We start from the raw sequence: 24,019 nt of genomic DNA, 5'->3' as shown, positions 1-24,019 counted from the left end.
AAGTTGGCAACGAATGCACCAAAAACAGCAACCATCATGAAAACTATATTTAAATGGATGCAATATTACAACAAAATTGCTTTGCAACTGGTAGCCAAAATTCCATGGCAACAAGCCTTTTAGCAACAATAAATTTTCGTTTCCAACCCATTGCTAAATAGAGTTGGCAACGAATTTTTGGTGAATAGCAACAAATTTTAGTTGATGCTATATTGACTTAATTTTGTAGTGAAATATTATTTAAATTCTTTAGTTCATTTAGGAGGTTATTGTAGTGTTCGTGAATGATTCCATCATCTTATTAATCATGTCACTAGCACATTCATGACAACTTCATCAATCTTATAAACAACAATCGCGGTACTATTAACATTTAATTTGAAATTAATTAAAGTCTTAAAGTCAAACCTAATAACGTTCATTAAACAATTTTGGAGTTTTTCTTATTAACAATCTTGTTCTTGAACATAGAGAAACAAGTTGAGCCATAAAATTTTGTTCATATACGAGTATATATATCTATGGTCAAGTTCAAGCTCATTTATTAAAGAATTTTCAAACATTGCTTGAACGCAGCGCGCTGATTTAAAATGCCTTAGCTAAGAATGACCTTGAGAGCACAACTAGTTTTCACCCATATACTGTGTATAAGAAATATTGTACCATTATTTTACATACAATATGCTCTTGCATATTCCATTTTTTAGTTACGCACGACTTTTGAAAGTTATCAATCTATTGCTTGCTCGAAATAAGTACATACCTCTTTCTCGGTTATAACATTTGAAAATCGACCTCCTAATTTAAGGAATCATGCATTTACTTTTTTTTTTTTTAGAAGAAAATCATGCATTTACTTTAAAAGCAAAGTATATATGTATATCATATTATTTTGTGAAGAAGTAACACACACACAAAAGGGATGAAAAAAAAGGCATCTCTCCTTTTCTTACTTTAAACTCTCAAGGCATTCTTTTCATGCATAATTTCATGTTCCCAATTGAAGCTAAGTAAAATCTGTGAAATCTTATTCCAAGTATCAATTTACACTCATGATTCATGAACTCGTCAAGTTTATAATCAACAAAGCTAATTGGCATCAATTCGGTCTATCCATACTTATTAGTGAAGATAATAAGGTGTCATTTGATTTACATCGGAATTAAATTTCCATTATCAAATTCATGGGAATTTCCTAAAATTGTTTGGCTAACAATGAGGGCATGTTTGGATTGGAGGTAATTAAAGTCAAACTTGAAAAAACAAAAGTAATTTGAGGTGTTGTAGAAGACATGGTGTTTATAAATGAAATAAGTTAATTGTGTTATAAGGAAAAGAGAAAGATGGAGGAATTATTACTCTCATTACCCACGCTTAGTGTAACTATTACCTCCAAAATGAGGGTATTGATTCTTCTTTCTTCACCTCACACCATATACCATCACTACATAAATTTTCTTACAATCACACCATCACTATCTCTTTCTTCCCTATTTTCACATTCATTTTGCTTAGTTTGACTTTTATTACCCAAATCTCCCCAATCCAAGCATGCCCTGAGGGGAGTAATTCTTATAGGAATTTTTACTTACCTAGGGAAATTAGATAAGTAACTTCGTTCCTACATCTTATAGAAAGTGTCAATTTCTAGGAAGTTTCAATTTCCATTTTACAAAATTTTTGTCAGCCAAACAACAAACCTAATTTATAATTTTACGGGGCGTTTGGTAGGAGAGATGAGATTAAGTGGGATAAGAAGGTGGAATTAAAGATGAGATAAGGATAAAAATAGTGTATTCCATTGTTTGGATTGGGTTGGGATTAGATTGGAATAACTAATAAAAATACGCAATTACCCTTACTATCCTTTCTTCACTCTCTTTTTTTTTCATTAAAGGTAGAAATGTCTTTTACTCCTTAAATTTAATCCCCATCCTTTATACCACCCCCCTAGTTATTAATTTGGAGGGATAACTCCCTTTCTTATCCCCATCCTAACCCCCCTCATGATACCCGTCCCTCTAAACAAGCAAAAGACTTTTTAAATTCCTCCTCTTTTATCCTATTCCCCCTCTTTTATCCCTCTAAACAAACACCCCCTTATGTCAACCAAACAATTCCTAAGTCCTAACAATGTGCATTCCTACTTTTTTTCTTAGCTTCTTATATTATCTCTTCCCTAATCTTTGGAATTTTTTAGCAAAAAATGCATTACGGCATATTTAAAGTGTACCTTTTCACCCAAAAAAAAAATATATTTAAAGTGTACCTAAGAAGCTAATTAAGAGTGTTACAAATTTACAATATTAATTTTTATTTAACTCTGCATTTGAAAACACCAAATAAGTAGATATAAACAGTAACATAAATAAAAAATTAATAACTTTAAGAGTAAACGTACCTCTTAATTAAAATATGCGAAGGGCTTGTTCTCATTAAGTGAAGTGAGCTGAACTAAAGTGAATTGAACTGAATTTATCTTATTAGAGCTGAATTGAACTGAACTGAACTTATTAGAGTTGAACTGAACTGAACTGAACTGAACTGAACTTATTAGAGGTAAATTGAACTAAAATGAAAATAATCTGATGAGAATAGGGCCGAAATATATATCCAAGATTCCAAGTGCATAATTAGAGATGTTGCTAATCTTTACAGGCTAACACAATGTTATAACTAGTGGATTTTCTAGAAGGAATAGTGTATCTCCATATACTACGTATAAGAATGAATGAATCACTCATTTGCTTTAGTAGACTATGATAGATCATATTCATGGCACGATCTTAAATTCTTAATGTTAGATAGTAGAACACGTAACCAAACCCACAATCATAAATCATGTTACTGCAAGACTAGATTTTTTCCCATGCCTTTGTGTCTCAAATGATTTCACTATGATATCACACGTTCACACATTAAAATAATCCAGCAAAAAACGCTGCGTTTTAGGCAACAAAACTAGCAAAACGACACGAAATAATAGCTTCTCTGTCACAAAGATCTTCAAAAATCTGGCTTATTTTTAAGTGGCCTCATAGTTTGACGCGTGGCATAAATAGTAAGTATTTTTGGGTCCCACAGTTTAAAAAAGGTTTGGTATTTTATTTTTTTTTTAATTTTTTTACATAAAGTGATAAGCATTTGGGCCGTTAGATACCCTGGCATATGGACCACTACTACACGTCTACACTGCTACTAGCATATAGTCGGCTAATAGTGGGCCCAATTTAGTATTCCCCCGTCCCTTTTTTATATTCCTATTTGTAAAATTACACGAGAATTAAAGAATTTGGAATAAAACAAAGAACAATAAAACAAAGTACAATGGGAATTACAAGACATTAATTGATATCTTTGAGTAAAACAAAGATAGAATAATATTTAATGCTGCACATGTCATCAATTCTTTGAAAAGAAAAAGGACTAATAACATTTTTTGATGGAAAAAAAAGGATCAATCAGATTTATCTAAATTGATGCACATGGATTCTGAAAATAAGAGTGAGAAAATAGAGAAAGCATTAATTACAAAACAGAAATATAGGAATAATTTGAGATATTTGGTAAAAATTTACTTACTAAAAAAGGAAAGTAGGAATGTAATTTTGAAATACCCAAAGAGAAAAGCAGAAATGTAAAAAAGTGACGGAGGGAGTATGACCAAACTCCAAATACGCCAAAACTTACCTTTTTGAAAATTTCTACGAGTATCTACAATTTATTGTCTTCTTTTAACAACAAGATTAGGATGATGAGAGTGAAGCGTACTCTTTTTGTTTAGGTTGATTTGGTGATGGCAATGATGAATTTGATGAGAAAGAGGGAGAAATGGATGGGATATACTTCAAAACAAAGTCACGATAACTTGACTAGGGACCTATGGAGATTTAACTTATTATTTGATTAGTTTAATATGATACGACATATTTTATTTTATAGTGTAATTTATATAAATACAATGTATAAGAGATAATTTGTAAAAATATATGAGATTCATGGACAAAGTCTAGTCGGGGTTTTTGACAAGGACTTGCCAACAGATTAAGGTAGACGGCAACCTCGAACGACCCTGATATATTTTGATCCTTAGCTTCACCTCTGACGAGATCCCAACTATATACATTTGTAATATACAAAGTACCTATGTTTGTAATTATACAGTAGCTAATAGATATACTTAAAAAAAAAAAAAGATTTTATAAGAAATATGTTTATTTATGTTTAATCAAATAATTTTTGTTAGGGTTACTTCAAAACTATTTAAAAAGTAGATTGTTAAGTTTTGGCTTATTTGACTTTTAAATTCTACATACATAAGTATTTGTTTTAACTCGGATAATAATAATAAAATTTAATATGAGTAAATATAGACCGTTTAATGTTAATTTTATCCAAAACAATAAAGCCTTTATATACAATTTGCATTGTGACAAATAGTCCTCTATCAAAGGAAACACTTGTGATACGAACAAATCATATTAAGAGTTAGGTTCCCATGAATAATTGTATATCTATATTTGTCTTAGTTTTTTATTTTATTTTTTATTTTTATTTTTTATAACACATTAAGGAATTAAAAGCTATTGCCCACACGTACACGTAAAGAACCTTTTGATATGTTGTTGTACTTTTCAACTGATTCTTAAGCATGAGTGTACAATATATTTCCCATCAAAGAATTAATTATAAGTGTATAATGTAGTACGGAGTATTAATTTTACACAACAAAACTATGAAAGGTTTTTTTATTTTTAATATAAAGGTAAGGAGAAATACCTTAACTGTATCACACTTTAAGAGTGAGGGGAAGGGTAAGGGATCCCCACCCTCAAAGTGTCTCTAGCGGGGATTGAACCCCTAACCTAAAGATTGGAAGGGGATAATTTTACCACTAGACCAACCTTAGTTTAGTAACAAAACTATGAAAGTTACTCACAAGTTTTTAAATAAGAAATCAAATTGGAGAAAAATTAACCAATAATTACTATACATATATGTAGGTAAATAAACTAATTATCATTTTTTTCCCTGAATAAATCGTTTAAAAAATTCAATTCAGAGTTGAATGTGCTCAACTAGCTCATCAAATTGGAGTACATCAGACATAATGCGATGTTCACTTATTCTACTCGATCTACTATTCTCCATGGTACGATCCATTAAAGTGAACGAACATATAACTTCCACAATATACTTACATCTAATCATTTAATTTGTTAAGCAATTAAGTAGTAGTAAATATCAAAAGTAAATTAGTTAAGATAGCCGTACAACAAAGATGGGGAGCTAGCTAGGATGATAGAATTGAAGTTATTAAACTAAGGAAAGCTAGTGAAAATGACTAATTAGAACAAAGTTAAAATTTAGAAGAAGATCAAAACATGGGAACACCCCACGGATTTGACTTTAGGAGTGGTTAGGCTTTATAATTTCACATGGATATAATTAAATGGGTTTTCAATTTCTACACTAAAAAAAATTGGGTGATTCACGAGCTTTGTCCTTTGAGAGGCCCTCATTTTCCAAGGTTCTCCTTTACATCTTTAATGTCTCTCTTTTCTAACTATCAAAGGGCCCCTCTTCTCCCTATGAATGTGATGTTTGCCTTTCTGCTTTGATGAGCTTATAACTACTTGTCCTACTTCTTATATTGCTTTTGCTAAAAACAACATAACCTAATATTCGGGTCTAGATCAATGACGGATCTGGAAATTTTTTAACAGGGATGTAAATTAATAATTCATTATTATTATCTTTGTTATATTTATTGGTATTTTCCTTAAATCTAAGGTCGGGTGTGAGCCCCTTGACTCTTTCAATTGAAAGGATCAACTCGAAATAAAAAAAAAATAATAAATTTCCTTCACCCTTTAAATGTCATCTAAAATGGCCGAATTTTGTTAAGAACGGATATATTTGCTCGATGCGAGGTCAATATAGGTCCACCTAGTTCAATATCTTGCATATTAAAGTATAGGGACAATTTTGTTTTTATACAAGTGACAAATGACGTAATGTATATGTCATAAAAGATTATTCCTTAGATCACTAAATATGTAACTTCAAATCCTTTTATATTTGGTATATGGTCATTTAAAACCTTACTTGAACAGGATATGTTCTATAGGATCGTACCTCTATATCCTTGAATTCTAATGTTATATGGCCATTTATATTAAGTCGCACCAATGCAGCATACTCTAATTAGTTTCAGCATCCAATTTTTTTTTTTTTTTTCAAATAATGGTCAATATTTTAAATTTTTTTAAGTCTAATGTATCAACATTGATACATTAGTAAAAAGTATGGCCAAGATCGAGATTCACAAACACCTTAACATGTGAGCAAAATAGCGAAATATATGCCTTTTAATTGATACATTATACACCTAAAATAAAGTTATTTCAGCAAAGATATCTCGACCTCTAATCAGAACATAAGGAATATTGACTATTGAGTATATACCATTACAACTGGTAAATATGCGGAGGACAACCTAGTGAAACAATGTAATATCATCAAATAGGTATTTCTTTGAATGAGAGCAATGCAAACAACTCCTTTATTAACATGATAATCTATTTGCCACTGAGAGTATCTTTACACAAGTATATACATAACATAAGCTTAACCACCCAAAACTGATTCCCGAATCCGGATTAGCCCAAAAGGTAAATCAGGTGGAACACCAAAAAAAATAAAATAAAAAAAAAATAAAAAAAAATACATAAGCTTAAGCCAAGGGCCATTCCAAATAACAAATTCAAGGAAATTAAGCCTAAGTCGAAGGGCACAACATACATGAACAAAAGTATACAATGCACCAAATATCATATCGTAACTAATCAACAGATAGTCATCTTTACATTCAATCATGAATTGAAGGTGTTAACCCTAAGAATCAATCAAACAAACATTTTATGTAAATCAACAATTTACACTTCATAGAATTTTATGTTGCGTGTATCAAAATTCAAAATGCAAATTGCATTGGCTACTCTACTACTCAACCATTGATGCAACTACCAATACAAGAAAAATGATGAGATTGACCAAGTCTTTCCATGTTGCAGAACGAGGTGGGATTAATTTCCATACTACTCCATCTGTCCAATAATACATGACACAGTCAATATTGCACACATATCAATGCACTAGTTTGACTTTGTTTTGATATAATTATATATCAATGAAAATTATCTTTAAATTTATATTATGAAACTTTATAGTAATACCTAGATAACAATAAATTTTATGATAAAATATATTTTCATTATTTTAATAAAAATTGTGGTCAAAGCTTCATAAATAGTAAAAAAGGTCCAACATCTCATGTATTATGGGATGGAGGAATACTATATCCCGCACTAGACAACATTGGGCCATATAGGTTAGAATCATTCAATTACTTAAAACAAATATATATAAAATCAAATAAATAAATACATATAAAAACCAAATAAATAATACCCCTACTAGTTACAGACTTACAGTAACAGTAGCATTTACCAGAGCTGAACTAGGTAAACTGAGCTTTTGAATGATACAAGTATTTTAGAATTCAACTTGAAAAATTGATACTCCTTATAAATATAAGAGTAATAATAGGGGAAAAAAGGCCATAATTATAATAAATGTTATCCTGATAAAGGGACCAAAGGAAGCAATAAAGGATAGTACCTTAAAGCAAATGACGCGTGGATACAGTAGTAATGGCCAATACTGTAATAAATCTTTTATCAAATAAATTAAACCAAAAAATATTCACAATAATAATAACAATAATAATAATACTGTAATAATAATAATAATAATAATAATAACAAGTATGGGGCACGTTGTAGGGCTATTGACTATGATTTTCTTCCTTTCTCCTTTTCTTCATTAGGGGAATTAGACAAGGATGTTATTGCGTTGCTGAAGCGGGTTCAGGCGTTCGCAAAGTCTCAGGATATTGGTGCTCGTGCAGCTGCTCACATCTTCAGTAGGATCGGGTTCGCTATAGCTAGAGAGGTGGGGGCCCAGATTGTATCTCGGCTCCCTACCAATTTCTTGTAAATTGATTGACTCTGTAGGTTTTGTTATAATAATAATAATAATAATAGGAAGTGAGGAAGAAGCAGCTCACTTTCGGTTCAAAGTTCTGAGAAAAAAAAAACCAAAGTCAAAATGACACTTTATATCCAATATTAAACCGACGGAATGGACACGGTCAACCCAACCACAACTCTCGATTCACGAGAACCTTTGCCAGCCATTGGCCTGCTTTTTTCAACTAGGTTACTCGCATAGAGTAGGGTCAGGGGTCAAAGGGAGGATTTTTTTCAAAATGATGTGTAATAGTATGTAATTTCTCTGTTACGTAATAATTACAATAATTTGATTTTATTTACGGATTGAAAATTATTAGAGAGTGAAGAATAGTTCAAGTACTTAAAACTCTCTTTTGAATTTTAAACGATATTGAGATCAATTCTCATCATCTACCCTTGTAGCTCTCTGAAAAAAAAATAAAAATAAACTACTACTCGTATTATATACCACCTTCGTTTTATTGTTTACTTGCAATTTTGGGGCTTACCAATGTTTTTATCCCATTATTATGTTTAGTTACACTTGTAAAACTTGTGGAAAATTAAAATTTAAAGTATATATTAAGGACAAATCCAATACCACAAGCAATATTTTTCTTGTAGTATAAATCATTAAAGACGGTTTAAAAGGTTGTGTGAATAATATAAAACATTTAACATAATGATTGAAAAAAAAAAAAAAACAAAAAACAAAAAAAAAAAACCGAGAAAGTATATCAAACTATATATAATATGTTGTTGGATTAATCCCAATGTACTAAGTATGTACATTTTTACAAATATTAATGTATGCTATGTACATAACTGTATAAATATATGGTCAAATTTGTATATTAGGTTGTGCATTAGTTTAACTAGAATTGGCTTCTATTGGTACAGAAGGAGTATTAGACTTTTACTCGATTGAAGTCTTCTGATCTCATAATAAATTAGTGTGAGGTTGTCGATCTCATGTTAATTTACTTGCTTACATACGTTATATTAAATATTACTTTTATAAAATTTTAGAAATATTTTCATGAAAAGTTGTCTTATACTCAATTATTAAGCTCTAACAAGCCCATAATAACGTTTGAGGGAAATTGTCCGCGTATACACATTCCATGCCGTAGGAGATATTGACATTATGTTGAGCTGCATGAACAACAATTGAGTTCCCACTTAATTACATGAAAATTGCTAGGAGAGTTAGAGAGGAAAGCATTAATGGCAATAATAGTCTGAAAATTATGGAGTTTGCTAAGATACAAATTATTTATTACATACAGAAAAAAGACACTCCCTATGTTTTAAGTATAGGTGGTCACTAGTTGGCCCAACTCAACCCTAATTCATCCGTCAATGGGGTTCACTAGGTCTAAACTAATTTTACCTAAGTACAACTCGATCTAGAGTGATTCATCTAATGAAAGGATTGTAGGCCAAACAAAATCTTTGTTTCGACTAATCTATTTCTACAAGATACATAGCTCACGGTATTATCAAGGAACGCCAAAGGGTGATTTTCCACGTATTATTGTTAATACAAAGTTTATAATTGTTCCACTCACATAAAGTGTCAAAATCAATCTTTTTTTTTTTTTTTTAACAGGATCAAAATCGATCTTCAAGTATAAACTCACTTCTCTTTTAAACATTAAAAAATTTACGCTTAATCAAGAAAATGAACATCATGGAGTACATAAATATGTATATGCTCACTAATCTCTTAGCCATTTTTCCGCAAAAACATAATCCATTATATAACTTTATATGTGTCCAATTCAAATAAAATTTGACCTAAAATGAATTTCTAAGCTTCTAGATAAGTGTCAATACAATTACTTGGCCAACTCTACTCCCCAACCAAAGTACAAAGAAACTTGCATAAAAAGTCGTTAAAAGCTCTACCATGACACTTACATCAGCCTCCAAAGCAATGAAGAAGCTCCATGTAAGAATACATTTTCTACCATGTATCATATCTAGCATAAAGTTTGATAATGAGATAACTAAGAACCAAAAAAGATGGCATAAACTTCAGGACAAACAAATTTGAAAACTAAGGGAGAAAATTCAGCAATATCCACTTACAAAATGTGAATAGATAAAATTGATTTGATGGAAAAAAAAAGGTGAAAACTTTTTATCACTTGTAAAAGGGCAAAATTGTCTTGTTGTGCAGAAACTATGCAAAAGTCGTAAACAAGTTGTGAACAGAGCTTTTGAAAGTCTACTCAATTACCCTTGTCTATAAATACACTTAAAAACTTCCTGACACTTATCAAAACTAAACCAACTTACCTTTTTTTCACAGAATTTTTAGATTTTCTCTCTGTCTATAATCCCAAAAATTAAAAAATCTTCTGTGATCTCTAAAAAATTTATAAAAAACTTCATCTTATAATTCTAGTGTTCCTCATTTTTTGGTGGGATCACTGGTTTTTCAACTTTCCTCTGTTTTTCAGATAATCTGGGAAAAAAAAGGGACTGAATTTTTAAAGTTCCCTGATTTCCAGAACTTTTTTAACCCAAATCTCTTACAGAAAAATCCTCTGTTTTAATTTTCTTGGTACAAAAAATCATCAAGAAATGGAAGAAAACAATTACCAATCATCATCAACATCATTTACAACACCAACTGACATTAGAGATTCAGTATCAGCACTTATTCTAACAGCAGGTGCTAACAACACCAATACTTTGGATTCAATCTTTTCATACTTCCCAAATTCCAACCCAAATCCTAGAAATAACAACAACAATTCCATGATTGAGCCATTAGGTTCCTCTGTTTACCTCAAACAAAGGGATCTACTGCAACAATTTTGGCTTGATAACCGGTCGAATAAGACCGGGATTCATGCTTCATCTTTCCTGAACAATCAGCTGTTTCAAAGTAATAGTTCTAGTTTAAGCTCACATATGAACAATCCAGGGAAGAAGAAGCTTTACAGAGGAGTAAGGCAGAGGCATTGGGGTAAATGGGTTGCTGAAATTAGACTACCTCAGAACAGAATGAGGGTTTGGTTGGGTACATATGAAACAGCAGAAACTGCTGCTTATGCTTATGATCGTGCAGCCTATAAACTCCGAGGCGAGTATGCTCGGCTTAATTTTCCTAATCTTAAAGATGGGACGAAGCTCGGGTTTGGGGATGCTGCTAGGATGAATGCAGTCAAGTCTGCAGTGGATACCAAAATCCAAACCATTTGTCAGAAACTGAAGAAGGAAAGAGCTAACAGGATTGCAAAAAAGAAGCAGAAAGAAGCCAGCATTAGTGACAGTGGCAGTGGTGGCAGAGTTGGGAATAGTAATGTTTCTCATAGTGGTGATAGTAACACATTGAATGAGGATGATAGTTTGGTTATCAAGGATACTTATTCTTCATCGTCGTCATCATTCTGCTCAACTGTGGTTAATGACAGTGGGATGGTGTCACCAGCCATTTCTGAAGAGGGGTGGTGGAGCAACGGAAACGGAGCGTCGCCGTGTTCCGATTCCATGACTAGCTATCCAATCATGACTGATGATTTTGGTTTTAATGACTGTTCTTTAGAAAAAATGCCATCTTTTGATCCAGAGTTGATCTGGGAAGTTCTTGCTATTTAAAACAGAGCTTATCTTATATAAAGTAGTTTAATTACTATGTAATATAAAGATTAAGTAGTTTTGTTCGATATATATGATATATTGGCTAGTGTGTTTAGAAGTGAGCATGTTAGTCTTTTAGGTACGACCCCAAGAGCATGTTACATGTTTGGCGTCCCTATATATGTTTGACAAGTTATGGATGTATGGATGGCAAAGGAAGTACTTGTCATATATTCTTGTTTTAAAAATAAAAATCTTTATGTTTAAATATTGTGTTCTAAAATCTAGCAAATGAACATCTCTATCCAATTAAATACAAAGTAGAAGAGTACGAGTAGACGAGAAAAAAGTAATTGTTTTTACTCAGTCATTTCATAACAGTTAGCTAGATAGCCTTACAAGTTTCGTTCGGTCGAAGGATTTAGGAAAATTTTGAGATAGTGATATTCAGCGGCTAGATTGACAAGATATTAGATCTATCATAGCTAATCTAATACTTAGACGTGTTGAGTATTACAAAGTCTCTTGAGTCATGTCACGGTAATTCAGATTCAAGTTAACATGACTCTAATCGAGGAGTGAATTTTTACTTGAGAGGTTAAAAGTAAAAACTCATAATTCGTATCAAATTGGTGTGAGATGACGATCTCACCCAAAACTGATTTACTGCGTATTTATTTTCATGTGCTAATTAAGGTGTTAATTGATGTCCTAATGGTCCCATAAAAACGTTAATTTTCTTCATCACCTCCACTTGATACGGCTAGGATGTGGATAGGTCCAGGATCTCAGACAAGGATATGGTAAATGTTGCACTTTAAAGAGCAACCAAACCCATGACGCAACTTCAAGTATGATAGTCAATCATAATAAATCTAGCGTGATCACCAAATCTACGTTCTTTATTACAGTATATGCTAGTAATAATTTGAGGTTGAAAACAATCTAGCTCGAGTTCGAATTCAAACAGGCTTCATCTACAATTTACCCTAACCCAAACCAGAGATTTTAGCTTTAGATTCAGCACTAATTGGTTGAATATGTTCACAATGGACCACAGGTTTTGAGTTATACAGCTAACAACGACAGCCGATAAGCTTTCTATCTGGCTTATTTATAATCTTCACAAATAAAGGTCATTTGTTAGTGAACCGATCTAGTTGAGCATGAACCAAGTCTGAGGGAAAGCTCAGGTCCAGCCTTAAAGGAGAGGTTTTGAGTTGAAGACGAGTTTCACACGTGATTTTTAAATTAAGCTGAGCTCAACTTGCATAATTATCACTCATAAGTACAACCCAGTTTAAATGGGTGTGACAACTAACAGCTAATGACGAGCAGCTCAGACGCTCTAAATTTAAGGCAACGGAACCCTAATCACGATTATCTACAAAGCAGAGAGCGAAGATACCAATAACCACCTGAAAATCCACATAGGGAACACTTGGATGCATCTATAAACTAGGAAAAGATATCAGGAAAGATTGCAGATAGCCTGTCCTGTAGACAATATTCGGCGTACTCTAAAAACTGACTGGTAACAAATCCAAGCAACAAGCATATATAGTGACAACATTGGGGCATCAAATCACGGGTAAAGCTAAGGAAAAGTACCTGGAAGTAAGCCTTGTTGACAAGGCCGATAATCTGATCCTCTTATTAGCCAAGTGAGAAGAGAAGGGCACAATGGCACACCACTCGGGCGTCATTAAGGAGGCATAGAGTGCCACAATTTCACATGGTGGTCCTGACTTTTACATTCACTGTAGGTTGTGAATAACAGCTTATAATTTGGCATGACCATCCTACATAAAATGACAGCACATACCCAAAAAACTGTTTCGAGCAGTATCATATCTCCCTAGTTGGTACCACAAGACTTTGTGCAGATCTAACTTGAGAAAGATGGAAAACAAAGAAATGGAACAAGTTTAATCAAAGGACAACCCAACATTATCGAAAAGAACAGTACTACTTCGGAAAATAATTAGAATTAATACTCGTCAAGATATATCCGTTGAAAAACAATTAACCTAATGGCTAAGGCTAATTAACTTTCTTACATCTCAAGACTAGAGGAATTGTTGCCAACAAGATAGCAATGTTACTATTGTTAGGTTGGTTAAATTTCACCATATGGTTTTAGAGATTGGCAAAATCATCCAATCTTATGAGATTTCCATTCCAAACATACTCTTAGGGGTGGCAATTTGGGTCAACAGGTCGGATTCGGGTCAAATTTCGGATCGATTTCGGATTATGCTTAAAAACTATCAAAAATATTGTAAAACTTAACATTATTATGAAATATGAAATTTGGGTCAAATCGTGTCAAATTCGATTTATTCGGATCAGGTCGGATCGGGTTCAGGTTTTTCTCAGTAATTTCGGGTCAGGTCAGGGATTCCAAACATACTCCCCTATTTAGTCAAGAAAAACCCAAATACCCTTATATATGTCAGAAATAGCCATTAATGTCCCGATTGTAACCAATACTGGTTTAGGATTACAACTCTTCTTAAGCTTAAAACAGAGTTCAAACACCAGAAGCATGTTTTTCAGTGGAGCCTGACCATTAATATATCAGATGCCTCGGCATAACGAAAAAAAAAATAAAAAAATCAATTAATAAGAGAAAGGCCAAAACCACGATTGACACTCTGGTTTAGGGTGAGGGTTATCTTGTATGCAAGAAACAAAGATACAGACAATCGCATACAAGTCAAGAAGCAAATACGAATGTACTATGAGGTTGAAATTTTCACAACTTATATTGCAATAAAATTTATAGATAGTACAGAAAGCATCCATATCAAATGTTGTAACCTGGAATGCAGGGCATTTCTATAGTACAATACTCGTATAAGTTATCTCCTACTGACTAAATAACAAATTATACATAAACCAAGACACTTAAATAGCCACAGAAGAGAACAGATAAATATTCTACAATCCGGATAACCCAATAGAAACATCTACCAAGTCAGTGAGTCCTTGCTCTGCTTAAGTTTTTTGTTATAAGTATCTTCCAATTCTTCCTGCAATATTGAGGCAAAAGTCAGTTCCAGATAGTAAGTGCAGTAGACTTTTTTTCATGGCTTCCATCGGTCCAACAATTAGCTTACTTGAGGTGAAGAGCACAGTGGCTTTTCTCACTAAATATTTGATACTGACATGTATCTAAACTTAATTTAAAAGTAATGCCTAATTCCTTACTTTGCAGACTTGGTCGCCATCACATTCACATAACATATTTGTTGGTTAATTTGATATTGATACAAAAATAAAGGAAAATTTCCATATTCAAAGCTATGATTTCGCAACATTTAAATAAAAGCTTAAACCTTCAGACCCTATAATGTTTTACAGCAAACAACCAGTTTTACATTTGATTCACTTTAGATAAGACTCTAGAAGTAAATAGTCCAATCAATCACCCAAATAGAAGCACACAAGGGCATCCACGGAAATGAAATATATCATTTTGATTCACTTTAGATAAGACTTACTTCCATTGACAATCCCCATTATCATCAGCAAAGAATAGTTGCTAGTATATATATCTGCCCATTGATATTTAGTCTCTCCCAGAAAAAGCTTTACTGATTTCCTCTCCACAAATTCACTTTATTTTCAAAAGATGTCAGCCGATTACAATCTGGCTTAATGGAAGACAAAGTTGTAAAACTGTCAACCCTCGTCACTTATAAGATTATCTCTAGCCATTGCCGGGAATTGGTGGTGCATGATAAACACCTTTTTCATATGATTCATCTCTATTATAACAGAATACAATGTTAAACAATTATCTTAGCCTCCCACCCCCTGTGGAGCCATGTCCAGGAAAGCACAAGTGATACTCTCGAATTTTAATTCTTGGTCCGAACAAATTCATTAGCAAAATATGCTTCTGTGCCTGTTTCAAGAATTAGAAATCTTTCTACTGCCAAAACTCGGTGGTGCTTGATGAACACCTTTTCCAGATATTTTATCTCCATTTCAAACAAAATACTTGGTTTAACAAATCTCTCACCCTCCAATCCCATAGGACCAGTTCAGTGTGATGATCTCCATTCAAATTCTCCAAAGTCTAGTAAAACAAGTTAAGTAGCAAACACTCTGTACCTATTTCAAGAGATGTAAATCATCACACTCTTGGTAATTCTAAAGGAAGATTTAACACTACCCTTACTACCTTAGTACCATGGTATTATGAGATCTTCATATCCCACACTTAGCTGCAAAACAAAATTTCACATAACAAAACAAGTACTAGCCTAACTTTATCGGACATCCTAATACTTACCTGGAAAACATTACAGCAATACGGCCCAAAGTATAAAACCAGAAAATTGATAGTATATGAGAGCTAATTGTTCTTCCCGGAATTTTAGTTGTGGACACCAACTAAGGTCATTGCAGTTTCATAGTGAACTATACATAAAATAATCACCAACTAGCTCAGATCCTCACTTCAGAGATCCTTACCATAATAAGTCAAGGGCAAAATGACTCTTAGATTAGTTTATAGGCAAAAACGGAAATACGGAATATGCCTCGTGCAAAATTCTGCTCAAAAGAGACCGTATAAAATGAAGATTAACAGCCAAAAAAATCAGCAAATTTGTCGGCCACTGCATCCAAACAATACTTCAATACTAACCCTTCAACCTATTATACTTCGTAAAAGAGTAATAGTAAAGTTCCAAATCATATACATAGCTTTGACATAACTATGATAATTGGCTTCAACAAAATTGGGATAGCTTTTTGAGATGAGAACTTACCTTGCATGATTTCAACAGAGGCTGTAAGAATGATGACCTGAAAAACGCAATTGACTTGCCAAGCGAAGTTCTCTCCAAGTCTGCCACACAATTAAAACAAGCACCGTTTCCTTCAGAAACAACTAGATAGCCTTTTGAAATGAGTTTACTTAATTTAATAGGAAAGAATATTCAATGACTGTAGATTTGAAAATAATAATATACAAAGTAAATTCACACTACTTTCACATGCAGCAAAACAAAGTTTACATATCTGTAGTAGATATATACTCTGATGGTAGATAATTAGATTTGCATAAACTGCATTTAGGTATGTCTCTTCATTTCCTTGTCTATTGAACTAAGAAATATTGACAAATACATACCAGTTTCACCATCCCCACCATGACCTCCTCTGTTAAGTTCTTCCAAAAGCTGCAGTTTTTCAGATCCAAATACATATTCGTGAGGTGTAAACTCCAAAGAAGATTGCAAACAACAGTTGGTGAACATTTGCAACATGATATATAGGTTGACCATGACATTCTAGATTGGCATAAAAAAATCTAAGATACTGAGATACTAGCAGTAAATAATATAGCCATCTACAAAGATAAATCCAGTGGTAGGGATAACAAGCTTACCTGGGAAAGGGTTGGTACACTGGTAGGATCAAAGTCCTCACACTGGTTGGGATCAATAGGAACACATACACGACCTAAACATCAACATATAATAGTTTAAGGAATGAGATTTTATACAGGCTCATAATGCATATATATTCTGGAAACAGATTCTAGGAAGAAATCTAACAATTTGATAAATAAAAAAAACAGATTCTAAGAACCAGTCAAATTCAAGCAGAGGGTTCACACTATTGGAACATAACTCAAAAATATCAAGAACTTGGCAACACCGCAACATATCCTTAAACAAGCGAGAACAGTTGCTAACCTGTTTTTGGATGTACACAGAATGGCGCCTTCAATAAATGATTCATGTGTTTTGAGACCTGAGATATTGAAACATACTTATCTTAGCTTGTCACAGTTGTTGGGAGTACGTAGCACTTGCTCTAAGTTGAGGTAATGACATGTTATGCAGAGAACAGGAATCAGCGTACCTCACTATCTAGCCTGGGGTATGTATAAGAAAATACAATCTCCTCAACACATCTGCGTAGTCCCTGCCCCTGTAACATTAGGAGCAATTAATTGACTTTGACTGGTTATTCTGGTTGATCATTTAAATCCTATCCACATCATCACCTCTCTTCAAAAATATGAAAATAAAAAATCCAATCAAGATTGAGCTAGTTCTAATTATCTGTGTTTGTGAACAATAGTCACTAGACAGAGAGCGGAGGAGAAGATTATAATATAAAAGAGTCACTTCAGCATAAAGAAGTGAAAACAGCATAAAACAGTTTACTTTGAGATCATTTACAGAAAACATAGAGCAAAGCACATAATAACATTGAATATGGATATCCTGGCTCCTATTCAGACCCGTAATCTCAAACCAGCCAGGTCACGTGCCATCCAACCCCATATATGAAAGTATAAAAAAGAATTACCCCAACTTCCTTCACCTATCACTGGTCCTCATTCCTCCAATTGAGTACAAATTCATAAATTGCAAGTGTGTGCATAGCTTAAAGATGCAATACCTTCTGCTTCCCAGCTTGAAGGACGTGCTTTAGTTGCCCCCAACGAGCAACATTGATGTCTTCTCTACTACTGGATGATCTCCTATTATCCTGCCATTTTCCCCGGAAATCAGAAGTAATGGCTGCAAATACACCAAAAACCCATCAAACACAGTTTTTTGACAGAAAACCAAAAGGCTACAGCAAAACAGCATCCCTTCTATCAATGATAAGAATGTTATTGACCATAATGTTGACTACATACATTCATCAGGAATCATCTCTAGAATCTTCTCATATCTCTCTTCAGCAGAAAGTAGCTGCTGACTACAAAGATAGGTCTCCTCAAAGAATTTCTTCAAAACTTCAGTGTATGATCTCCTGCAAGATAGATATGTTTAAGTAAAAGATCAAACTAGAGGGATTAGAATAAGCATGTAGATCCACACTTACACAAGAAATGGATGAAGAGAAGAACCCCCAAGGTAGACCTTTTTCTGACTATTCTCATTGCCCTGCAAAGACAATGAAGAGAAAGAAACGTTTTTTCAGACACTTTTTGACACCAGTCAGCAGAACTATAAGGTCTCATGATCTGTCCAGCAATAAATCACCTTGTACACATGAAAATACTCGGCAATAGCAGCTCGTTGTTCGTTGGTTAGCCTGCAGAAAGAAAAAATGTTTAGAAATTCATGCGTATATAAGAAATTTATACGCATAACTTATTGCTTTAATGCTAGAGTTTTTCATATATCTTTACCTTCTTGCTTTTGCATCACAAACCCAACAGTGTACACCACGCCGACCACTAAATACCCAGAGGATATGTATGAAACCAAAATCATCTGTATATGAAAGTGACAGAATTTCACAATCAAACTTTGTTCTTATATATGCATAGATATCCCCAAAGAACAGTGTTCCTCTTGATTAAGCAGTGTTGCTAGCATTTAGACAGGCAAATTTTTCAAGCATGGTTGACATTTTAATTTAACCCAAACCTCATAAATATAGCAGACCACAAAAGAAGGGTTTGTATAATTATAGTATGAATAATGGAAACTGTCAGATGCAGCACATACATCTCAGCATATAGTGTGGGATAACATATTCTGAGAAGCCTTGTGTTGATTTTTCAAGATTGTCAGACATGTCAAACATCTCAGCAAGCTAGCAACCATCAAACTCTTATAACAAGGATCTTGCAACTGTCATAATACAAGGTTTATAATACTCTGGTTGATATACCTCTGAGAGCAGTGTCAATAATTTTAATAGCAGCTGTCATCAGAGGCCAACAGTCTCGACAGACATCAGCTCCAGAGCAACAGTATCTGATATCATCATAATCTGTCATATCCTGCAGAAAGTAAAACAAAGTTAATCCCACACATCAGCTAATCAACTCAATAAGACAGTAGTATATTAGTATTCAGGAGCTTACAATATCAAATATAAGCTCTCTTTCCACAGGTTTGAAGACATTGTCCCCAGTTTGTGCATAGGCATGTCTCTTTGATGGCTGGAACAAAGTGCAATAATTTATTAGACTGTGAAGCTCTAAAAATTAGTTTTTTTGCAATCAAATTGCAAAGATCACGTTTCCCTAAAAGAGCCAGAAACAAGTTTGTATATAACATTATAACTAATAGTCAACTTATTCAGTCCTTCAAAAAAAAAAAAAAAAAAAAAAAAAAAAAAAAAAAAAAAGTCAACTTATTCAGAAATATAGTAAATGAAGATTTCTAATCCACGGAAAGCTACTGAAACTTCAGGCTTGGCATGTAACAGATTTCATGTATTAACCAGAAACATGGCGAAGGAAGACATAAGAAAGAGCATTACAGTAACATTCACTTCCGATGAGCATCAAAGCATTGAATCCGCCAATTTCATTCCTAAGATTCATGTCATTTCTAATCAACCACACTCAAAGACAAGGGTAGCTTCATTCCAACATGGATTTATATGGTGTATTAAACAACTCAATCCCATGACAAAGAAGGAGGGGTTGATATAATAGAAGAGTTATTTAGAAAACGAGGGAACGTTTACATCAACAAAATCATTTCATCCTAAGATGGGATCAATCAACAACTGCTACCAACATCACGAATAAACCTCAAAAGTAAAGGATATATAAGCAATCTAAATATATAGAAAAATGAAGGGACACTTACATCAACACTATAAACAGGACCAATGTCAATTTTAAAGGGGCATTTATCCTTGACAGCACTTTCAAGTTCCGAAGCACTTTTGAAAGATTGAAACCGCAAGTATATATCATTATCCAGCGTAAATGAAAATTCCCTTCTGCTGAAATAAGACATGTCACATCCTGGGTGCTTTCCATCTGCCATATAAATCATCACCCGAAAAAAATCAATAAACACTACTAACAATACTTAGTAATTCAACATCATACATTACAGAAATAAAATTCAAGATTAATTATTACCATTTCCATATGCCATCCATTTGAACATATCAGAATAAGGAAACAGCTTTGCTGAAATCACAACAAGTATAACAATTATACAACCAAAATTAATTAAAATTAATAGAATAGGCAAAAATTAAAGACTTACAGTAATAAACTTTAAGGTAATTAGCATTAAAGCATTCGGAAATCGAATTAGGGTTAGGGTTTTGATATTCCGGACCGTCAATTAACATGTTATCTCTTCCATTTTCGACCTCTTCTCGCGTCATCTTCGATTTATACCTAGAATTCATCAAATCGTCAGATAATTTGCTCACTATCATTAATTTGTTGAAATCTACAGATATAATTGCAAAAGTTCAGCGGTATTTCGATGAGAGAGAAAAATTGAGTGGTACCTGAATATCGAATTTGTAGATTCGACGACGACAATGACACCAACAACAACAACGACGGTGACGGAAATCAGCAAAGTGGAACAAAGACTGAATCGACTTTCTTCTGAGTTGAGGAGAGAGAAAGAGAGAGAGATTTTGAGGGTTTCAAAATGGCGGGATGAAAATAGCGCTAGAAATGTGATATTAGACTTTTGGCGGGAAGAGTTTTTTCTTTTTTTTTTTTTTTTTTTTTTTTTGTAAATTTTAATTTTTTTACAAACGAGTTATTTTCATCACAAATAAATACTTTAGATAATTCACAATGGCGTAGAAGAGTTTGGATCAAAAAAAAACAATGGTGTAAAAGAGTTGGTTGCAATTATTAAATAGTTGTAACTACAACGATTGCAATTATTAAAGCTATGTAGTTTCACTACATCTAAAGCATTTGTTATTCACTTAAAGTAATTAAACAGTTTGTGATTTTTTTTTTTTTTTTTTTTTTTTGGTAATGCTATATGTAGCCCTAAAGGTTATATATAAGCATTAAATATACCCTTGAAAATTATATAAAATTAGGAATTCATGACAAAAACACGCGTAAATCAGTGTAATTAGTGTTTATATTTTTATGATTTCCTAATTTTATACGATTTTTTAGTGTGTTTTTAATGCTTATATGTAGCCCTAAGGGCTATATATAGCATTTTCCTTTATTATTTTCCATCAAAATTATAAAAGATAGTAGCTTGCCATTTTAGAGATCGTAACTTACCATTTATCTATTGTGGATGCTCTTGTTTTAAATAAATACTTTCTCCTTTTTTTTTTAAAAAAAAAAAAAAATACAATACTTTTAAAACCACATATTTCTAAGAAGTTATTAGAATTAAGTTAATGAGAGAAAATAGGGGGAAAAAAAAAAGATCGATGTGATATGAGGATGATAAAGATAATTTATTAACTAAAAGGAAAAAAGCAATACATCTAAGTTGAAAATAGATTGACTGGACCCCAATAATTTATTTTATTTTTATTTTTTTTAAAGCCACGAATGAAGTTATAGAGTTGAACTTTTCACTACTCCTAACCTAACACATACTATCTCAAAAATGCACTCATATAACCTACACTTATTAATCTTTATTTACTTTTTGTACTAGTTTTTAGGTCCAAGCCCTACACCAAATTGAGTGAGTTATTGCATTGTTATTATTCAAACTAATAATATCGAAGTATACTCTTATACATAAAATTCATGACTGAATCTCACTTATATTTATTTTCATTGTTTTGTTTATTATATTATGATTTATGAATTATACTACGTATTACTTTTGGTAGATGATAACATGTAATAACAACTTGACTCACTAGTTGAATTTCTATCATAAAACTTGAGATCTATGGATTGAGACTCGTATAAAAAAAGAGATCTTATTGGATCATCATGATATTGCTTGGGGATTGTTTATATATCATATATTATGTTGATCTTACAAAGTTCGTATTTTTAAACTATTCACACACTTCTTTTTAACCATGTATTGTGACTTACACGTAAGGATAATAAATATAGTCATACAGGGGTTTGTTAGTTCGTCTCGATATCTTGTTTATTAGCTCACTATATAAACGTTTTTTATGTGCATTATGAAGTGTAATTCCTCGTCATGTTGTAATATTAAAAGAATAGAGGATGCATATATGATATGTGTAATAAAAAACACTCTCCATTAATTTAATACGCACTTACCAAATTAAGTTTAGTCTAATGGGAAAGACTGTACCTTTTAACCTCGTGTTTAGAAATTCAATAATTTCCAACACGTATAAGGGTTAGGATCCTTTAATTACCCTTTAATACCTCTCACTTTCTAAGTGTCTAAACGTAAATAGTGGACCTAAATTACCGTGAGGATTGACGCATGATCAGGGTTCCTCTCCTTACTTTAATTATGTATTTAATTAAGCCGTGTTGGAAGAAAAAGAATTCCATACAAATTAAATACCGGCCAGTTCATATATATAAATGAACTCTAACTGACTACTCTCAATAATGTAATTTTATTGAAACTAAAGACAAAAACATATATAACGAGAGAGGACTGAAAATAGCAAAGTTTTGGTCTAGATCAAAAAAACCTTAAAGTTTAAGATTGGCCTAGTTGAGGAAAAAAAAAAAGAGGGGGGGGGGGGAGACTAAATATTTTTTTTTTCTTTCCATTTCAAGTAAATTTTACAAGTTAAATAAATTCTAATTAGTATGAATATATAATTTCGTTACATCAACTTATGTAAAGAGGTATGAGCAGGCCTAAGTTTATAACCTTGCTGATAAACAAATTATGTTTATCAAATGACATTTTCGTAATAAGTTGCATTGAAATTGTGTTTTTTAATTAAAAAAATATATATTTATTGTTAACTGTGGGCCACTATGACAAGTTGGACAGATTTTCAAAGTTAACACCATTAACTCTCCGTTTGCTACTATTCATCATCTTCTTCCTCCCACCTTCTTTTTTTTCATGTTCATCTTCTTCCTCTTGTTCATATTTTTTCTTCCCACCCACCTTAATCTTATCCTTTCAATCTCTGCTCACTTTCACCTTCTCTTTAAAGTCCGTTCGACTCCATGTCCGGCGACGCAGCTTCCTCGGCAAAATTAAATGAAAACCCTTATAACAAAAGGAGAAATTAATGGCATGGGTAATCCCAAAGGGTAGCTGAGCTTTCCTTTATCCATTAAATCCGACTTCGCATCACCATTTTCGGCGGTTTCACCGCCGGAATTAAACGAAAACCCAAATAACAAAGTGAGAATAACAAGCATGGTTAACCCTAAAGGGTAGATAAGCTTTCTCCCTCCATTGATTTAGACTTCTTCGACGTCATATATTGAAAAGATGTACTTTCCACCATTGAAATTGAAGGTTGAAGGAGGAGGGAGAAAACAAATAAGGTTGAAGGAGGGAGAGAAAATCAGAAAATACCAAAAGGTTGAAAGAAGAGAGAGAGAGAGAGAGCAATAGTAGTTAACCAAAGTTAGATATAATTTATATATACACCCCTTGATAAACAATTCTTGTTTATCAAGGTTATAAACTTGT

At 32.8% G+C, this 24,019-nt stretch overlaps 1 protein-coding gene and 1 pseudogene across 1 annotated transcript; one reads left to right on the top strand and one right to left on the bottom strand.

Annotated features, from left to right (window-relative positions):
- The first annotated feature begins 10,376 nt into the window (after positions 1 to 10,376).
- LOC145569212 (ethylene-responsive transcription factor ERF061 pseudogene) lies at positions 10,377 to 11,791 on the top strand (annotated as a pseudogene).
- Positions 11,792 to 14,423: 2,632 nt separating this feature from the next.
- On the bottom strand, positions 14,424 to 21,059 carry LOC145569211 (uncharacterized). Its single transcript, XM_081628565.1, has 17 exons — positions 20,928 to 21,059; positions 20,675 to 20,811; positions 20,545 to 20,595; positions 20,264 to 20,439; positions 19,528 to 19,605; positions 19,332 to 19,443; positions 18,844 to 18,928; positions 18,695 to 18,746; positions 18,534 to 18,595; positions 18,346 to 18,461; positions 18,102 to 18,223; positions 17,556 to 17,624; positions 17,387 to 17,444; positions 17,077 to 17,150; positions 16,819 to 16,867; positions 16,454 to 16,533; positions 14,424 to 14,704 (listed from the first exon to the last, which is right to left on the bottom strand). Exons 2-17 carry the CDS (start codon positions 20,796 to 20,798, stop codon positions 14,642 to 14,644), a joined length of 1,371 nt encoding a protein of 456 aa, XP_081484691.1. The 5' UTR covers positions 20,799 to 20,811; positions 20,928 to 21,059; the 3' UTR covers positions 14,424 to 14,641.
- Between the last annotated feature and the right edge of the window lie 2,960 nt (positions 21,060 to 24,019).

This window comes from Chenopodium album, chromosome 11 (genome assembly GCF_948465745.1).
Source record: "Chenopodium album chromosome 11, dcCheAlbu1.1, whole genome shotgun sequence".
In the NCBI taxonomy this organism is placed as follows: domain Eukaryota; kingdom Viridiplantae; phylum Streptophyta; class Magnoliopsida; order Caryophyllales; family Amaranthaceae; genus Chenopodium; species Chenopodium album.
Note: the sequence above shows the minus strand (reverse complement) of the source record. Positions and strands in the feature narration are given on the sequence as shown.

Coding starts and splice junctions, on each gene's coding strand:
- LOC145569211 (XM_081628565.1), bottom strand. CDS start 20,798: ATGACGCGAGAAGAGGTCGAAAATGGAAGAGATAACATGTTAATTGAC. Junction 18,224..18,345: donor AGAGATGATTCCTGATGAAT/GTATGTAGTCAA, acceptor GTGTATTTGCAG/CCATTACTTCTGATTTCCGG. Junction 16,534..16,818: donor TGGTGGGGATGGTGAAACTG/GTATGTATTTGT, acceptor ATTGTGTGGCAG/ACTTGGAGAGAACTTCGCTT.